The following is a 12,927-nucleotide window of genomic DNA, read 5'->3' as shown; positions in this document are numbered from 1 at the left end:
CAAAACAAATACAATGAGAATTAATATCCAGCATTTTGTTTTCTATTCTCTTATATATGAAAATAACTTAAATCACAGCACACAAACCCAACCCAAGTGAAATTTCTCTAATAAAAAAATTGTCCTAATTCCCTGAACATTGATTTTTTTTTCTTTATTATTACAGAGATACACATTTCACCATTCACTACTTATAAGAGAAGAAAGAGAGGAGCATTTACAAACAAAAGAATTTGAAAATCAATACAAACTACTAAATAAGCAAAATATCAAGCATTTGAATTAGGAACCAAATAGCATATCACTGTACTCTTCTCTGATTTGGCTCAAGAGATTGGAACAGTGGCTCATGGTAGGCCTGTTCTTTCCCTTGCGGTTCAAGCAAAGCACTGCTAGTGCCAGTATCTGCTCCGCCACAAATATTGTTCCCGAAACACGGGGGAGATGAGGATCCAGTGTGTCGATCCCCCTACCTTGTTCAAACATTTCTCTCACCTAATTGAAATTCGATGAAATATCAAACATTAATTAACATCAAGAATACTGGTTCAGACTGGTATATAATAGTATAATGCTTTGCACCAAAACCAACCATGATATAGCTTATGAAAAGTACAAAACTGTTCATTAAAAGATATATAAATAAATAAATAATAACTATGTGCATACCCATTTAGAAGTTACATAATCATCAGAATCCATATTGGTCATCAAAGGGGGTCGGCCCGTAAGTAATTCAATGAGCACTACACCAAAGGAGAACACGTCGCTTTTTTCAGTGAACCTATAGGTTTGGAGGTACTCTGGATCGCAGTATACAACAGGGATAACACAAGAGGTCGAGGCATCACCTCCATTGTCAGACTGGGGAGGAAAACCGAAATCAGACACCATTGCTTTCAGGCTATTGGTGAGAAGTACATTTGAAGATTTAAGCCTTCCGTGAATTATAGAATAATCTGCAAAAACAAAAAAAAAATACAATTTTTTCTTTTCCGTGACTACCTATTTTGCAAAAAAAAAAAATGGAATAGCTATATATATTTTGAGACTCAAGCATAAACAAAATCACAATGAAAGATCTATAATTACCAGGGTTCGCATGGAGGTATGAAACAGCATTGGCCACCTCAATTGCGATGTCTAATCGTCTCCGAAATCCCAAACGCTTTTCAAACTCCCCTGTCATAAGTTTAATCAAAAAACTTTGCTTAAAAAATCAATTGAGGATATTTGTAGGAACTACTTCTATGTTAGGTTTTAGGTTGGCAATTGTACCAGTTTACTTTTATCACCATTTTATTAAAACATATAACAAAGATTTCCCAAATGTTCATATTTCTATGATGGTATCAAACAAATGTGCACATTTTGGAATCAGAATCAAGAGTAGAAAAGGAGCAATAGAATCTCACCATCTAGATGTTGCCTCAAATTTCCATTTCTGACATATTCGGTAACAAATATGGAATTCTCACCATCCTCAAGATATCCATATAGCTTAAGCAAATTGGGATGATCAATATTCTGTAGCACTTGAATCTTCTTTTGAAAATCTACTGAATTATGTGGATTATACAAAGCCTACATGGAGAACAGTAAAAAAAAAACATTGTGTTAATTGGTCTGACCCCTGGCTTGCCAAGTACAATAGTGGGAAACAAAAGAGAAAAAGAAAAGAAGAAATTCGGGAGCTGAATTTTTAATACCTTTTGGTCAGATTTAATTGCAACGCGGCTCCCATCGTCTAGTGTCCCGTAATAAACTGTACTAAACATGCCTCGTCCAAACACGTTGGAGAGATTATCAGTGGCCTTTCTTATTTTATTCATGGAGAATGCTGATGCATCCTCATCTGCTAGAGATGAATAATTGTTCTGTCAGAATTAGTCAGAAATCATCAACCCCTTTGAAATTAAGTTCTCAGCAATTAACCAAAATTAAATTTTCCATTTAATTGTTAAAACTAAGAATTAAGAATTGTATGTATCCAATTCTAAACCCAGATGTTGTGAGGCTAATTCAGCTTTCATTGATGACTCTTACAGTTTCTTTTAATTTGAAGGAGAAATGCTATTGAAGCCCTGCACCAGTATCCTATCAATTTATATGTCTTCTCTTAAACTAAATTACTCCAAAATCATAAGCAGCTAAACAAAGAAATTATGAGTGAGGCTATGGTACTATGCATAAAGCATATTGGTTTGTACTATGGATCAATACCTCTATTTTCAATGGTCGATGTTGAACATAATCTTTATATGATTGTACTTGTAGATCAAATTTTACATCTTTTTTTAGAATTTATTTACTTTTTTTATAGATAGGTGGAAAATCACTTGATCTAAAAAAATTCAAATTTTGTCTGCAAATACATTTTCATATAGAAAACAACATCTCAAACAGTTCAGATCGACTGTTTGTACTTAAAAAATGAAGATATTAATCCATAGTACGGACCAATCTGCGCTATGCACAGTACCATAGACTCACTCAGAAGTTATTATCATATATAATAAACTGCAATACCATGATTTGGAAACCAAAGTGAACTAACATTACAGACAAACTAAAAGCAAAAACAAAATTTGAACAAACAAAAGAACCATACCATCAGGATCTTCTCCATGATCATCCGACCCGACATCACTCGGTGTTGTGTCAACAGTAAATTGATCAAAACTACCAGCAAAAGAAGAATGGCCGCATATGCCCATGGGGGGGATGAGGCTCACTTTTGAAATCCACTGCGGGCGCCGGACCAATGCAAGAGCAAGTTTGTCGCCGGCACTGGAGCTAGTGCTAGGTTTCCTGCTAAAGCTCCTCTTTAGCATGCTGAGAGGCCCTGGTTTGGACTCGGTTTCGGTTTTGGGTTCGGGTTGGTTTTGGTGCAGAGGACTAGGTTGCAACCAGCTCACCTTGCTCTTGCTCTTGCTCTTGCTCTTCTTCAGCACCCTCTGTGGTTGTGGTTGAGGTTTGGATTGCGGTTCGGGTTTTGATTCGGGTTTGAGAATGGACCAATTCACTTTGCTCTTGCTCTTCTTCAACATAGCTGAGGATAGGGGCTGACGTTGCGGTTGCGGATCGGATTTGGGTTGGGGTATAGACCAGCTGGCCTTACTCTTGCTCTTCTTTAGCATGGTTATGGATTGAGGTTGCGGTTGCGGGTCGGTTTCGGGTTGAGGTTGGGATATGGACCAGCTGGCCTTGCTCTTGCTCTTCTTTAGCATGGTTATGGATTGGGGTTGGAGAAGAAGGCATGGTATCAGTGCCTTGACGGAGATAATAACAATACGGGAGGAGAAGAGCGACTACGTCTGAGCACGCAATAGTGGTCGAGGAAGAAAGCAAGCTCTCTTCTAGACTCGCACTTTGTTCTACTAAAAATATTAGTATTTCATATTCTTCATATATTATTGTTTTTTAAGCTTTTCAGTTCTTCCTCCAATGGTCTAACGGTAGAGATAATGACAAAGCTATTATGACTTCAAACAGCGCACTAGTTTTATATTATTTTCATTGTCTGTTGATCATGCGCTGCATGAAGCTAAAATAGCTCTGTCAATTGACGTCACCTCAAATGCTTGGTGACTGGAACCTCTGTAGTTGACTGTAGCTTTCAAGTTACAGTCCTTCTGTAAGCATTTACATGCTGTCCTGTTTTGAAAATTGGAAGTTTTAATTATCTCCTCTTATTATATTATGTAATGTTCTTATCCATCCATATTGTTAACGCCATAATATAATACAAAGGTTTTTATTTTTTTTCCCTAAAATATTTTAATATCGATGAAAATAGTACACAACTTGCTGTGGTATTGTAATTACAATAAACAACTATTAAATAGAGCACAGTTAAGGTGCTATTAGAATGAGTTCAAATGTTTATACTTCAAATCAATCAAAATGTGAACATCGAAATTAATCTCTCTAAATAATTAATTTAAAAGAGTTGCAAACTTGCAATGCAATACATATTTTGTATTCATTCTTCATCATAACATGCATCCATATAGCACAGAGAACAATGGTGTAAGGAAAAAAAAAATTATATACAAATCAGCTTCCAACTGAATAATTCATGCATAAGAATTGAATTGATGATAATATTTGCAACTACACTAGATTGTTTTTAAGTTACAACGCCACCGCTACCGTTACACTCTGCTTTTAATTTGTATGAATGAATTTTATCTATTAAGCACAAATATTAGCTATTGACCATTAATGACATTTTCATTATGAAGCTCAAAATCCAATTTCCACAATATTCAAATTTTCATTTATAAAAGCATTTTTTTTTTCTCGGCTATGTCAAGATGATTTCGCGCAAAGTTAAATCCGTCATCAGAGACATGTTTGAACTACTGTAAAATATTTTGTTGTTAAAGATTATTTGTAAAATTAACTTGCTTAAACCCTAGACCCTAAACCTTAAATCCTTTTTTTTTGTAAAATTCACTTAGTTGAAATTTTTTGCTCAGGATATGTGCAAATGGCATTGCAATATTGCATCACGGTCCAACTTTAATATTAGCCAGGTGTAAATTGCAATTCACTTTATGTGTCGAGAGAGTTCGAATTTCTCCACCCTTTTTTTAATATGTTTTTATTCTTAAAATTTATTAACTTGAAAAATAAATTTCAAATGACAAAATAGAGCTATTTGATAATTTAATTGAAGGATTTAAAAAAAAAAGATAATTCAAATGAAAAAATAAAACTATTTGATATGATCTAGTATTATTTTTTATGATATTTTGATTTTGTTTTGATTGATATTACTAAATTTGTATAAATACACTTATGTAAATAGTTTATGAACATATACAAATAAACTCAAAAAAGTAATAATTATTTATGTGGACATAAAAGAACCTTCCTTGTCAACTCCAGTTAGGGGTGTTCATCGGTTCGGTTCGGTTGAAACTGAACCGAACTTGGCAAACCAAAGTTATAATTCGGTTTTAAAAATAGAACCGAACCGAATTAGCATTGCAACCGAACCGAACCGAAGTTTTATTTCGATTTGTTCGGTTCAAACCGAAATATATTAATTTTTTTTATTTAAAACAATTGATTTATAATAAACCAAAGTATATTAAGAAATAAGCCGGAGTATTAAGAAATAAACTAAGATATTTAGAAATAAACCAAGTATTTAAAGCAATTGATTAAGAAATAAATCGGAGTATTAAAAAATAAACCGGGGTGATTCCGATCAAATTCATATTATATGAAAGTTCAGTCGGTTCGGTTATTTCGGTTTTGAAATTTTTCAAACCGAACCGAACCGAAGTTATAATTCGGTTTTGAAAAGCCAACCGAACCGATCCAATAAACCGAAATAACCAAACCGTTCAAACCGAACTAATTCGGTCGGTCCAAAACCGATTAAACCAAACCGTTTGAACACCCCTAACTCCAGTTGCATAAAGCGATAATTTATTTGTGTCATCTCTAGATTTACAAGTATATATCAATGTATAGCAATGTCCGTACTGAGTTCCGTAAAATCGTTAATCTACACAGCTGAACGCCAGTTAAAAAATATGATGGTGACCAAATATATTTTTGAACGAGCGATTTAGACATAAACATTATGCTGAATCGACTAATCAAACAACTTAATTTCAAATGAACTTAAGTCAAAAGAATGTACTGGAGATACCTGTGACAAATCAAAGCTTTCTAGCTTTTGAAACCATCTATAAGCAAAAATCATCTCTCAGACAAACTAACTTGTGTTTTTCTTTTTGCTCCTCCTGGGATTTACTCAACTTTTACAGGCCTTAGGCATCGTGAATTACAACTTAAATGCCCTGTTACATAACTAATATCCAAATCACCACACTCCAAGAACTGAAGAACAACCCCAAATGACCAAACATCATATATACAAAAATCCAAATCAAAAGAATCATACCCTACTCTTGACTCCACCCGAAAACCCTATCCACCAGGACAAGGTGCATTGACCACAAGGATAATAGCACCAAATTCATACTTTACATTGCGCATTTATAAATTTCAATAGTTAGAATGGGTCAATTGCAATAACCATTTCACCGGTTCCGCTGTACGGAATTACATGCCGAAGGGCGACTACACATAGAAACAGCGGTGGCGTAGCAATCTCTCTCTATCTCTCTCTGCCGTGGAGGCAGAAGAAAAGACTCGAGGGAGACTCTGAATTGCTTGTTCATAGTTTGCCTTTATTTTTATTAAAGTTAACAGACATGTAGTCGTGTTTGGCCTGTCCTGACCAACTGGAGTCAAACAATCTCTGGCCAAATTAAATATCTCTTTCAGTGCTTTATGATTAACTTCTAAGGCCGGAAGTTGTGGGTCCAAAGCCACACTGACATTGTTCTCTGCCAGTTTTGCCATAACCTGTTAACAAAACTTCTACACATTAAACCAGAAATAATAGTGTTGTATTGTAACATTCTTTTGTTGTTGGTCTTTCTTTCTTTTTTCTTTCGTTTATCTGATAGTGGTTCTGTCAAGAGTAGACCCAATTAATCTGATAGTGTATCAACATCAGAGTCTTTTGTTTTCAATTTGTAAGACAAGTGAGACCTGATTTTATTGCAGTACCAATTGTAGTACAAAATCTCTTTTAGGGAAGTACCCTTTCAAAATGTGAAAAAGGGTAAGAAAGAAAAAGTTTTTTTGCATCATCAACCAATTGTTTATGATACATTAATGTTACTGACATGCAACAATCATCAAAACATTGGTCTGTTTCAAATGAGACATAATTTGACTAGTCTAGAACTCCAAACTTAAAGAAAGACATACTTTCGGAAATTTTGTGAATTTAGGTATTTACTAAAAAAGCATTATGTTCAAAGAATAAACGAAGGGAGAAAAGAAAAATATGAATACCCATTTTGCCGTGATCCTCTCCTCTGGTCTACTGTCAGGGTCGATAGGGGGCCTCCCAGACATTAATTCCACAAGTAGCACACCAAATGCATACACATCGCTCTTTTCTGTAAAGATATAAGTGTCAGTGTATACAGGATCGAGATAACCACCAAATATGTGCGAAGAAACATCTATCACTCTATCATTGAATGCATATGCAAATCCGTAATCAGAAACTTTCGCCCGATTATCTTCAGTGATCAAAATATTGGAAGATTTAATGTTTCCATGTACAATTGGATGACCTGCATGAGTAAAAGTTTGCTGTTTAATGTTTTGCTTGTTGCATAGTAGATCTATAATGTATGGACAACTTCACTCTTTAGATTGTTCTATGCAAGCTTTACCCTTTCAGTGTTTTATCATGTGCATGAATAACACCTAACATAAGAAAAGTAGACCTTACTTGAAAAAGCCGTAAACATGCATTTACTGGCTAAAAAGTATCTCCTTTAAAAAGATGTAACAAAATGAACTATTATGGATTATTAAATAACTTGAATTTTGGAGAATGCTTGCCTAAACATTTCGAATTCCAATCCCCTGAGGTTAACTCAAACTTTGAGTTTGAATCTGAGCCGTCCAATCAGAATCCGCATGAATATTAGAGGGGCCCCGTGAATTCTAACCTGGGCTGGACTGGCCCAAACTCTGATCAGACGGTCTGGATCTAAACTCAAAGTTGGAGTTACCTTAGAGGATCCGGACCCAAACACTTCTTGCTAAAATACAAAAGTGACAAGTAGAGGAAAGTATTGCTAAAGGCAACGTGTTTTCAAATTACCATCAAAGTATGTGTGAAGATATGAAATGGCTGATGCGACATCTATTGCAATGGTGAGTCGTGTCAAAAAACCCAGAAAAATTCCATATACACCTGCAATCATATTTTGTTACGCTAAACTTCATTTTGAACAATAGAAAGACACAGCATGTAGGAAAAAAGAATGTTGCTTTAAACCAAAACTTACCTGGGTTGACCAAACAAGAAGTAAAAAGACAATTATGGTAGCTAGATTTTCAAAGTCCATCGTATGTTTAAGTAGGAACATTTGTTTGACTGAACTTTGTTCATATATGATTTTTAAAAACAATATCATGTGTTTAGTAAATCAAATGAGCTTTTGTTGCCTGAGGTCTCAAGCTTGAAGAAGTAAAAACAAGCAACCTTTCTTATTATATCATTCCTAATCTAGAATTGTTATATTGAGATTTAACAAAACAAACTTTAGGACTAAAGAATTGTAAGCCAAGCTGGAAAAAAAATGTCCCAGAAATTACCATCTAGATGTTCTCTTAAATTTCCATGTTGTATGTATTCAAGAATAAATATCCTCTCGTTCTTGTAATCCAAGTATCCATAGAGCTTGACCAAATTCGGATCATCCAAAAGCCTCAATGTCGAAATTGCAGTCTGGAACCGAAACTCTGATGCATCATGGGGGCTACACACAGGCTGAACAGATCATCAGTAAGTCAGCTACCAAGGGGAAAAATCAATGAAAAAGATGGATCTGGAATATCTGTAGTTTACTAGTGAGAATTAATAATAGCCTTTCTAGTATCGATCCATGCACAGTATTTTAGAAATTTGTTTCTTGTAGAGATAAACTAGCTTAGGCTAAGGTGTGTATATGTAGGGGTGTTCATTGGGTTCGGTTTATTTGGATTTTAACCGAACCGAAAAAGTTTGGATTAAATGGTTCGGTTTTTCAGTTTAAATAAATCGGTTCGGTTGAATTTTTGAATTACTTTGTTTTTTTATATTTGGTTCGGTTTAGATTTTTCAAACTGAAAATACTGACCAACCAAACTCTATATGGTTCAAATCCATGCTTTAGTGTGATTGATGATTTGTTGACTTTTTTTGGACTAAAATGAAGAAAAAAATTGGTTTGGATATTTTAGAACATCTACATATTTTGTATGGAATTGAACAATGTGTGTAATGTCAACAACTGGTATATATAATTCATATTTATTTCTATGATTATTAAGTGTATTTGTATATGTATTGAGTTTTGATCTTTTTAAATTGAATCTCTCTTATTTCGGTTCAACCAAACAAACTGAAATTTACTTTGGTTATTTTGGTTTGGTTGTTATTTGGTTGACAATTTTAATTCAGTTGGTTCGGTCATATTTAAAAAAAAACGAATAAAATTTTGGTTGGCTATTTTAATTCGGTTTTAACAAATCCGACCCAATGAATACCCCTATGTATATGAAGATTTGCAGCACATAACCTAAACCCAAAAAAAAAAAAGTTATCAAGCACTACCATCGGTTACCTTTCTCGTGCGCTTAATTACGACAAGTGTTGGTTCTTTTAGGTTGCCAACCTTCAGCATCCCAGTATAGACAGCGCTGCACCAACCTTGTCCCAGAAGTGATGTGGGGTTGAACTTATTGGTCGCTTTATGTATGTCTTTAATATTGAAATCTCGATGATGCGATGCAGTAGAATCTTCCTCAAATTGAAAATTTGCTGTCAAATTTTAAAATTGCATTTGACTAGTTAATCAAATATTAACAGAATCTAACCTTGCGATTTGGCGTTTTATCCTCAAACTTTTAAAAAAAAAAAAATCTAATGTTGGGTTCAAATCTACAGGCAGGTACTGATCCTTGTTTCCAGTTTTTCTTAAATAAGAGTGTTTTCGGAATGAGAGAGATGCTCACGGGAATCTAACGGCACCACGGGACCGGTGCTCCCCCGGTTTTTCTTACTGAACCAGTTGTGCATGAAGCATTTCAGCAACCGAATGTTCGTCTTGTGGGACCCACTTCCCTGATCCTGCACATCCTTCCTTCTATTCAAAAACGAAAACTGTGACCTCCAACCAGCATTGCTACCAGTCACTGGCAGTATCCCATCCTGCCTCCGTTTTGAAACCGAAAACGACAGTCTCCAACTCCGTCTGCTGCTGCTATCACTGCTCGGTGGCAGTAGCGCTGACCTCCGGCTCCGGGCCCCAGCCCACATGTCAGCCCAGCTTGGCCTATGCACGCTGGGGTTGCGAGCGATAGCCATCTGCCCGCTCCAGCTGTGGATGGCATTTGGGATTTCTACAATTGAGTTGCGAGAAACTACGGTTCGGCCGCTGCAGCTGTCGCTGGCGGTCGCTGCTTCTTCGACCGAATTGAGGGAGTCGCCCTCGCGTGAAGGCGTCGGGCTTCCGTTGTTGTTCGATTCGGGGTTGTTCCTTTTGGCGTCCTCTGCCTCCACAGAAATAGAACCCATAGCTGAATCGGATTCGGGTTGGGGTTGGGAGTTGGATCAGCTGGCCTTGCTCCTGCTCTTCTTTAGCATGGTTATGGATTGGGATTGGAGAAGAAGGCATGGTATCAGTGCCTTGACGGAGATAACAATGCGGGAGGAGAAGAGCGACTGCGTCTGACGACGCAATTGGCAATAGCTATTGGTCGAGGAAGAAAGCAAGCTCTCTTCTACACTCGCTCACATTTTGTTGCAAGAAAGAATATTATTTATGTTATTTTTTTTGTAAAAAAGCAAAAGCTCGTTTCATTTAGATGAAATTTAACCGTCTTATATAATTGAGTGAGTCTATGCTACTATCCATATTACGATTTGTTACTGTATTACGGTTCTATATTTGAGTTTTCAAATTCTAACGGTCGATTCGAACCGTTCATCTTGTTCTCCATATTAATATATGTTTGGAGACCAAATTTTACATTTTTTGAAATTTTTTTAACTATTTTTTTAGATTTATTGAAAATCACTGTTTTTGGATGGTCCAGAATTTTCAGATCAAGTGATTTTCTAAATATCTAAAAAAATAGTAAAAAAATTTTCAAAAAATATAAAATTTGGTCTCCAAACACATTAATATGGAGAACAAGATAAACGGTTCGGATCGACCGTTAGGATTTGAAAACTCAAATATAGAGCCGTAGCACAGTAACAACCCGTGATATGCATAGTACCATTGACTCACTTTATATAATTCGGTGCATCACAGAGAATTTTTTTTATAAATCATAATTAATTAAATTAATTTTAGCAAAACAGCATAATTACTTTTTTTTTTTTTACAAAAATCATAAGGAACGAATTTCCAATTCGGTCTCTAAATTTTATTTTTTTCTGGACCGAATTAGGGATTCGATCTCCCTTTATTTTGAACTTTTTGGTGTGGTCATGTGTGTAGAAACATATTTTTCTTGGGACCGAATAGGCTATTCTATCCCATGATTTTTTTTTTAAACTGTGATTTAGGTTTTTGTTTAGTGTAATTTAGGTTTTTGTAGTGTAATTATTAATTATAGAATTTTTTAGTTTACATGTAGAGTAATTTACCGACATTTTTATTACTATCCAACTTAATGTAGAGCATTCAAAAAGTAATTACACTACCATGTAGAGCATTCAAAAATACACAGAATTGACATAAATTTTAATTTATTTGGATTTTTCTACAATTAGTTATGAATTTCTAAAGTTTAGCTTTTGAAAAAACTTTAAACAACCATAACTTTGGCTAGGAAAGTCGGATTTGTGCGTATAACCACTTTTCGAAAAGGGGGGACGAGACGGATTCGGATTTTGTCCAAAATTTCCTCCGGCCATCCGAAGCATCAGAATTACAAAATAACGTCGTTTAGTGCCTCAAAAATCCAATTTAAGTTTTCTATCAACGGTAGATATACAATGACCGGTATTTTGTTTAGTATAATTTAGGTTTTGTAGTGTAATTATTAATTGTAAATTTTTTAGCTTGCATGTAGAGTAATTTAGCTTTTTTGGATATAGTATAAATTAATTGTTGAATGATTTAATTTTTTAGTGAAATTTAAGTTTATGTAGTGTAATTATTAATTGTAGAATTTTTTAGTTTGCATGTAGAGTAATTTAGCTTTTTGCATGTAGTATAAATCAATTGTTGAATGAGTTAATTTTTTTAGTGTAATTTAGATTTTTGTAGTATAATTGTAGAATAATGTAGAATGATAGAATGAAGGTTAATATTTAATTGGGTTTGCATGTCATGCATGCTAATATTTAATTGGATTTGCATGTTAATATTTTTTTGGAGAGAGAAGAAGGGTATTTAAAAAAAAAAAAAAAAACATGGAGACCGAGTAGCCTATTCGGTCTCCCCTACGTGGGATTTTCTGTGGCCGCATCCACAAAAAGCTGAAAAATAAGGCAAGACCGAATTCCCAATTATATCCAGAAAAAAGTAAAATTTGGATATGAAATTGGAGATTTGGTTATTATGGTTTTTGTAAAAAAAAAAAAAATCATGCTACTTTGCTAAAATTAATTTAATTAATTATGGTTTATAAAAAAAATTCCATCACAGACGCTAAGCAAACAGAAAAGTAAAACTTCAACAGAAACTAGGATAACAACTAAGCCGCATCAAGAGAGTATTATGTAATAAATTGGCATCCATTACATAATAAGAAAGTGAGCATTATGCAATAGTTAAATATGTATTTTAAGATGCATTAAAAGTATGAAAATTTTAGGTGGATTCATAAGGATGGTTATCAGGGTTGTTATTTTTAAACAAAATGCTTGACCTGTACTTGCCTCTTAAGTTTGCAGTCAAAAGTCCTTTCTAAGCAAATATTATTAAATATAATGTCAACTAGTTAGGTAAACTTTAGAAATGTAGTCCTTCATTAATCTTTGGACACCTGGCACAAAATGTAGACAAAGTGTACTTATATTTTTTATAAAATTTAAAATAATTAATCTAAATCTTTCTATCGAAGTCAAAACTAGTGGGATTGGAATACCAAATGAGAAGCTTGGATTGTACCGTCAATAAAGAATAAGATATAAGATTTGCATTTTCGAAGAGAACAGATAATATCTCCATATAATTGAATTGCTAAACACTACCAAAACTACAGACAAGTCACAATGAAGATAAGAAATATATTACATCAAAAGGGAGTTTAACAAATGTCTCAATTTAAAAGGAAGACAAGAAAATATATTATGCCAGGAAAACATGA

At 34.4% G+C, this 12,927-nt stretch overlaps 2 protein-coding genes across 4 annotated transcripts; both read right to left on the bottom strand.

Moving 5' to 3' along the window:
- On the bottom strand, positions 1 to 3,391 carry LOC144543836 (calmodulin-binding receptor-like cytoplasmic kinase 2). Its single transcript, XM_078292267.1, has 6 exons — positions 2,612 to 3,391; positions 1,710 to 1,855; positions 1,416 to 1,584; positions 1,093 to 1,182; positions 670 to 959; positions 1 to 495 (listed from the first exon to the last, which is right to left on the bottom strand). The coding sequence occupies exons 1-6, from the start codon at positions 3,228 to 3,230 to the stop codon at positions 283 to 285; spliced, it is 1,527 nt and encodes a 508-aa protein (XP_078148393.1). The 5' UTR covers positions 3,231 to 3,391; the 3' UTR covers positions 1 to 282.
- A 2,351-nt stretch (positions 3,392 to 5,742) lies between these two features.
- Positions 5,743 to 10,379, bottom strand: LOC144576066 (calmodulin-binding receptor-like cytoplasmic kinase 2). 3 transcript variants are annotated; one of them, XM_078326314.1, is made up of 6 exons: positions 9,616 to 10,379; positions 9,225 to 9,421; positions 8,215 to 8,389; positions 7,718 to 7,810; positions 6,892 to 7,178; positions 5,743 to 6,393 (listed from the first exon to the last, which is right to left on the bottom strand). In XM_078326314.1, the coding sequence occupies exons 1-6, from the start codon at positions 10,175 to 10,177 to the stop codon at positions 6,106 to 6,108; spliced, it is 1,602 nt and encodes a 533-aa protein (XP_078182440.1). In that variant the 5' UTR covers positions 10,178 to 10,379; the 3' UTR covers positions 5,743 to 6,105. The 3 variants fall into 3 exon arrangements, with proteins under 3 accessions (XP_078182440.1, XP_078182439.1, XP_078182438.1); XM_078326313.1 differs by having other exon boundaries at positions 6,892 to 6,998; XM_078326312.1 differs by having other exon boundaries at positions 9,225 to 9,400.
- Positions 10,380 to 12,927: the final 2,548 nt, after the last annotated feature.

This window comes from Carex rostrata, chromosome 25, assembly GCF_964058835.1.
Source record: "Carex rostrata chromosome 25, lpCarRost1.2, whole genome shotgun sequence".
In the NCBI taxonomy this organism is placed as follows: domain Eukaryota; kingdom Viridiplantae; phylum Streptophyta; class Magnoliopsida; order Poales; family Cyperaceae; genus Carex; species Carex rostrata.
The sequence above is the reverse complement of the archived record's forward strand: the minus strand, read 5'-3'. Positions and strand labels throughout refer to the sequence as shown.

What these genes read in the sequence shown, in the direction of transcription:
- LOC144543836 (XM_078292267.1), bottom strand. Translation starts at nt 3,230, where the DNA reads ATGCTAAAGAAGAGCAAGAGCAAGGCCAGCTGGTCCATATCCCAACCT. An exon ending in TCATGGAGAAGATCCTGATG is followed by an intron (nt 1,856 to 2,611) that starts GTATGGTTCTTT and finishes CATCTCTAGCAG; the next exon opens with ATGAGGATGCATCAGCATTC. An exon ending in TTTGAGGCAACATCTAGATG is followed by an intron (nt 1,183 to 1,415) that starts GTGAGATTCTAT and finishes AACTTATGACAG; the next exon opens with GGGAGTTTGAAAAGCGTTTG.
- LOC144576066 (XM_078326314.1), bottom strand. Translation starts at nt 10,177, where the DNA reads ATGGGTTCTATTTCTGTGGAGGCAGAGGACGCCAAAAGGAACAACCCC. An exon ending in CGTGGTGCCGTTAGATTCCC is followed by an intron (nt 9,422 to 9,615) that starts GTGAGCATCTCT and finishes AAAATTTGACAG; the next exon opens with CAAATTTTCAATTTGAGGAA. An exon ending in TAATTAAGCGCACGAGAAAG is followed by an intron (nt 8,390 to 9,224) that starts GTAACCGATGGT and finishes TGATCTGTTCAG; the next exon opens with CCTGTGTGTAGCCCCCATGA.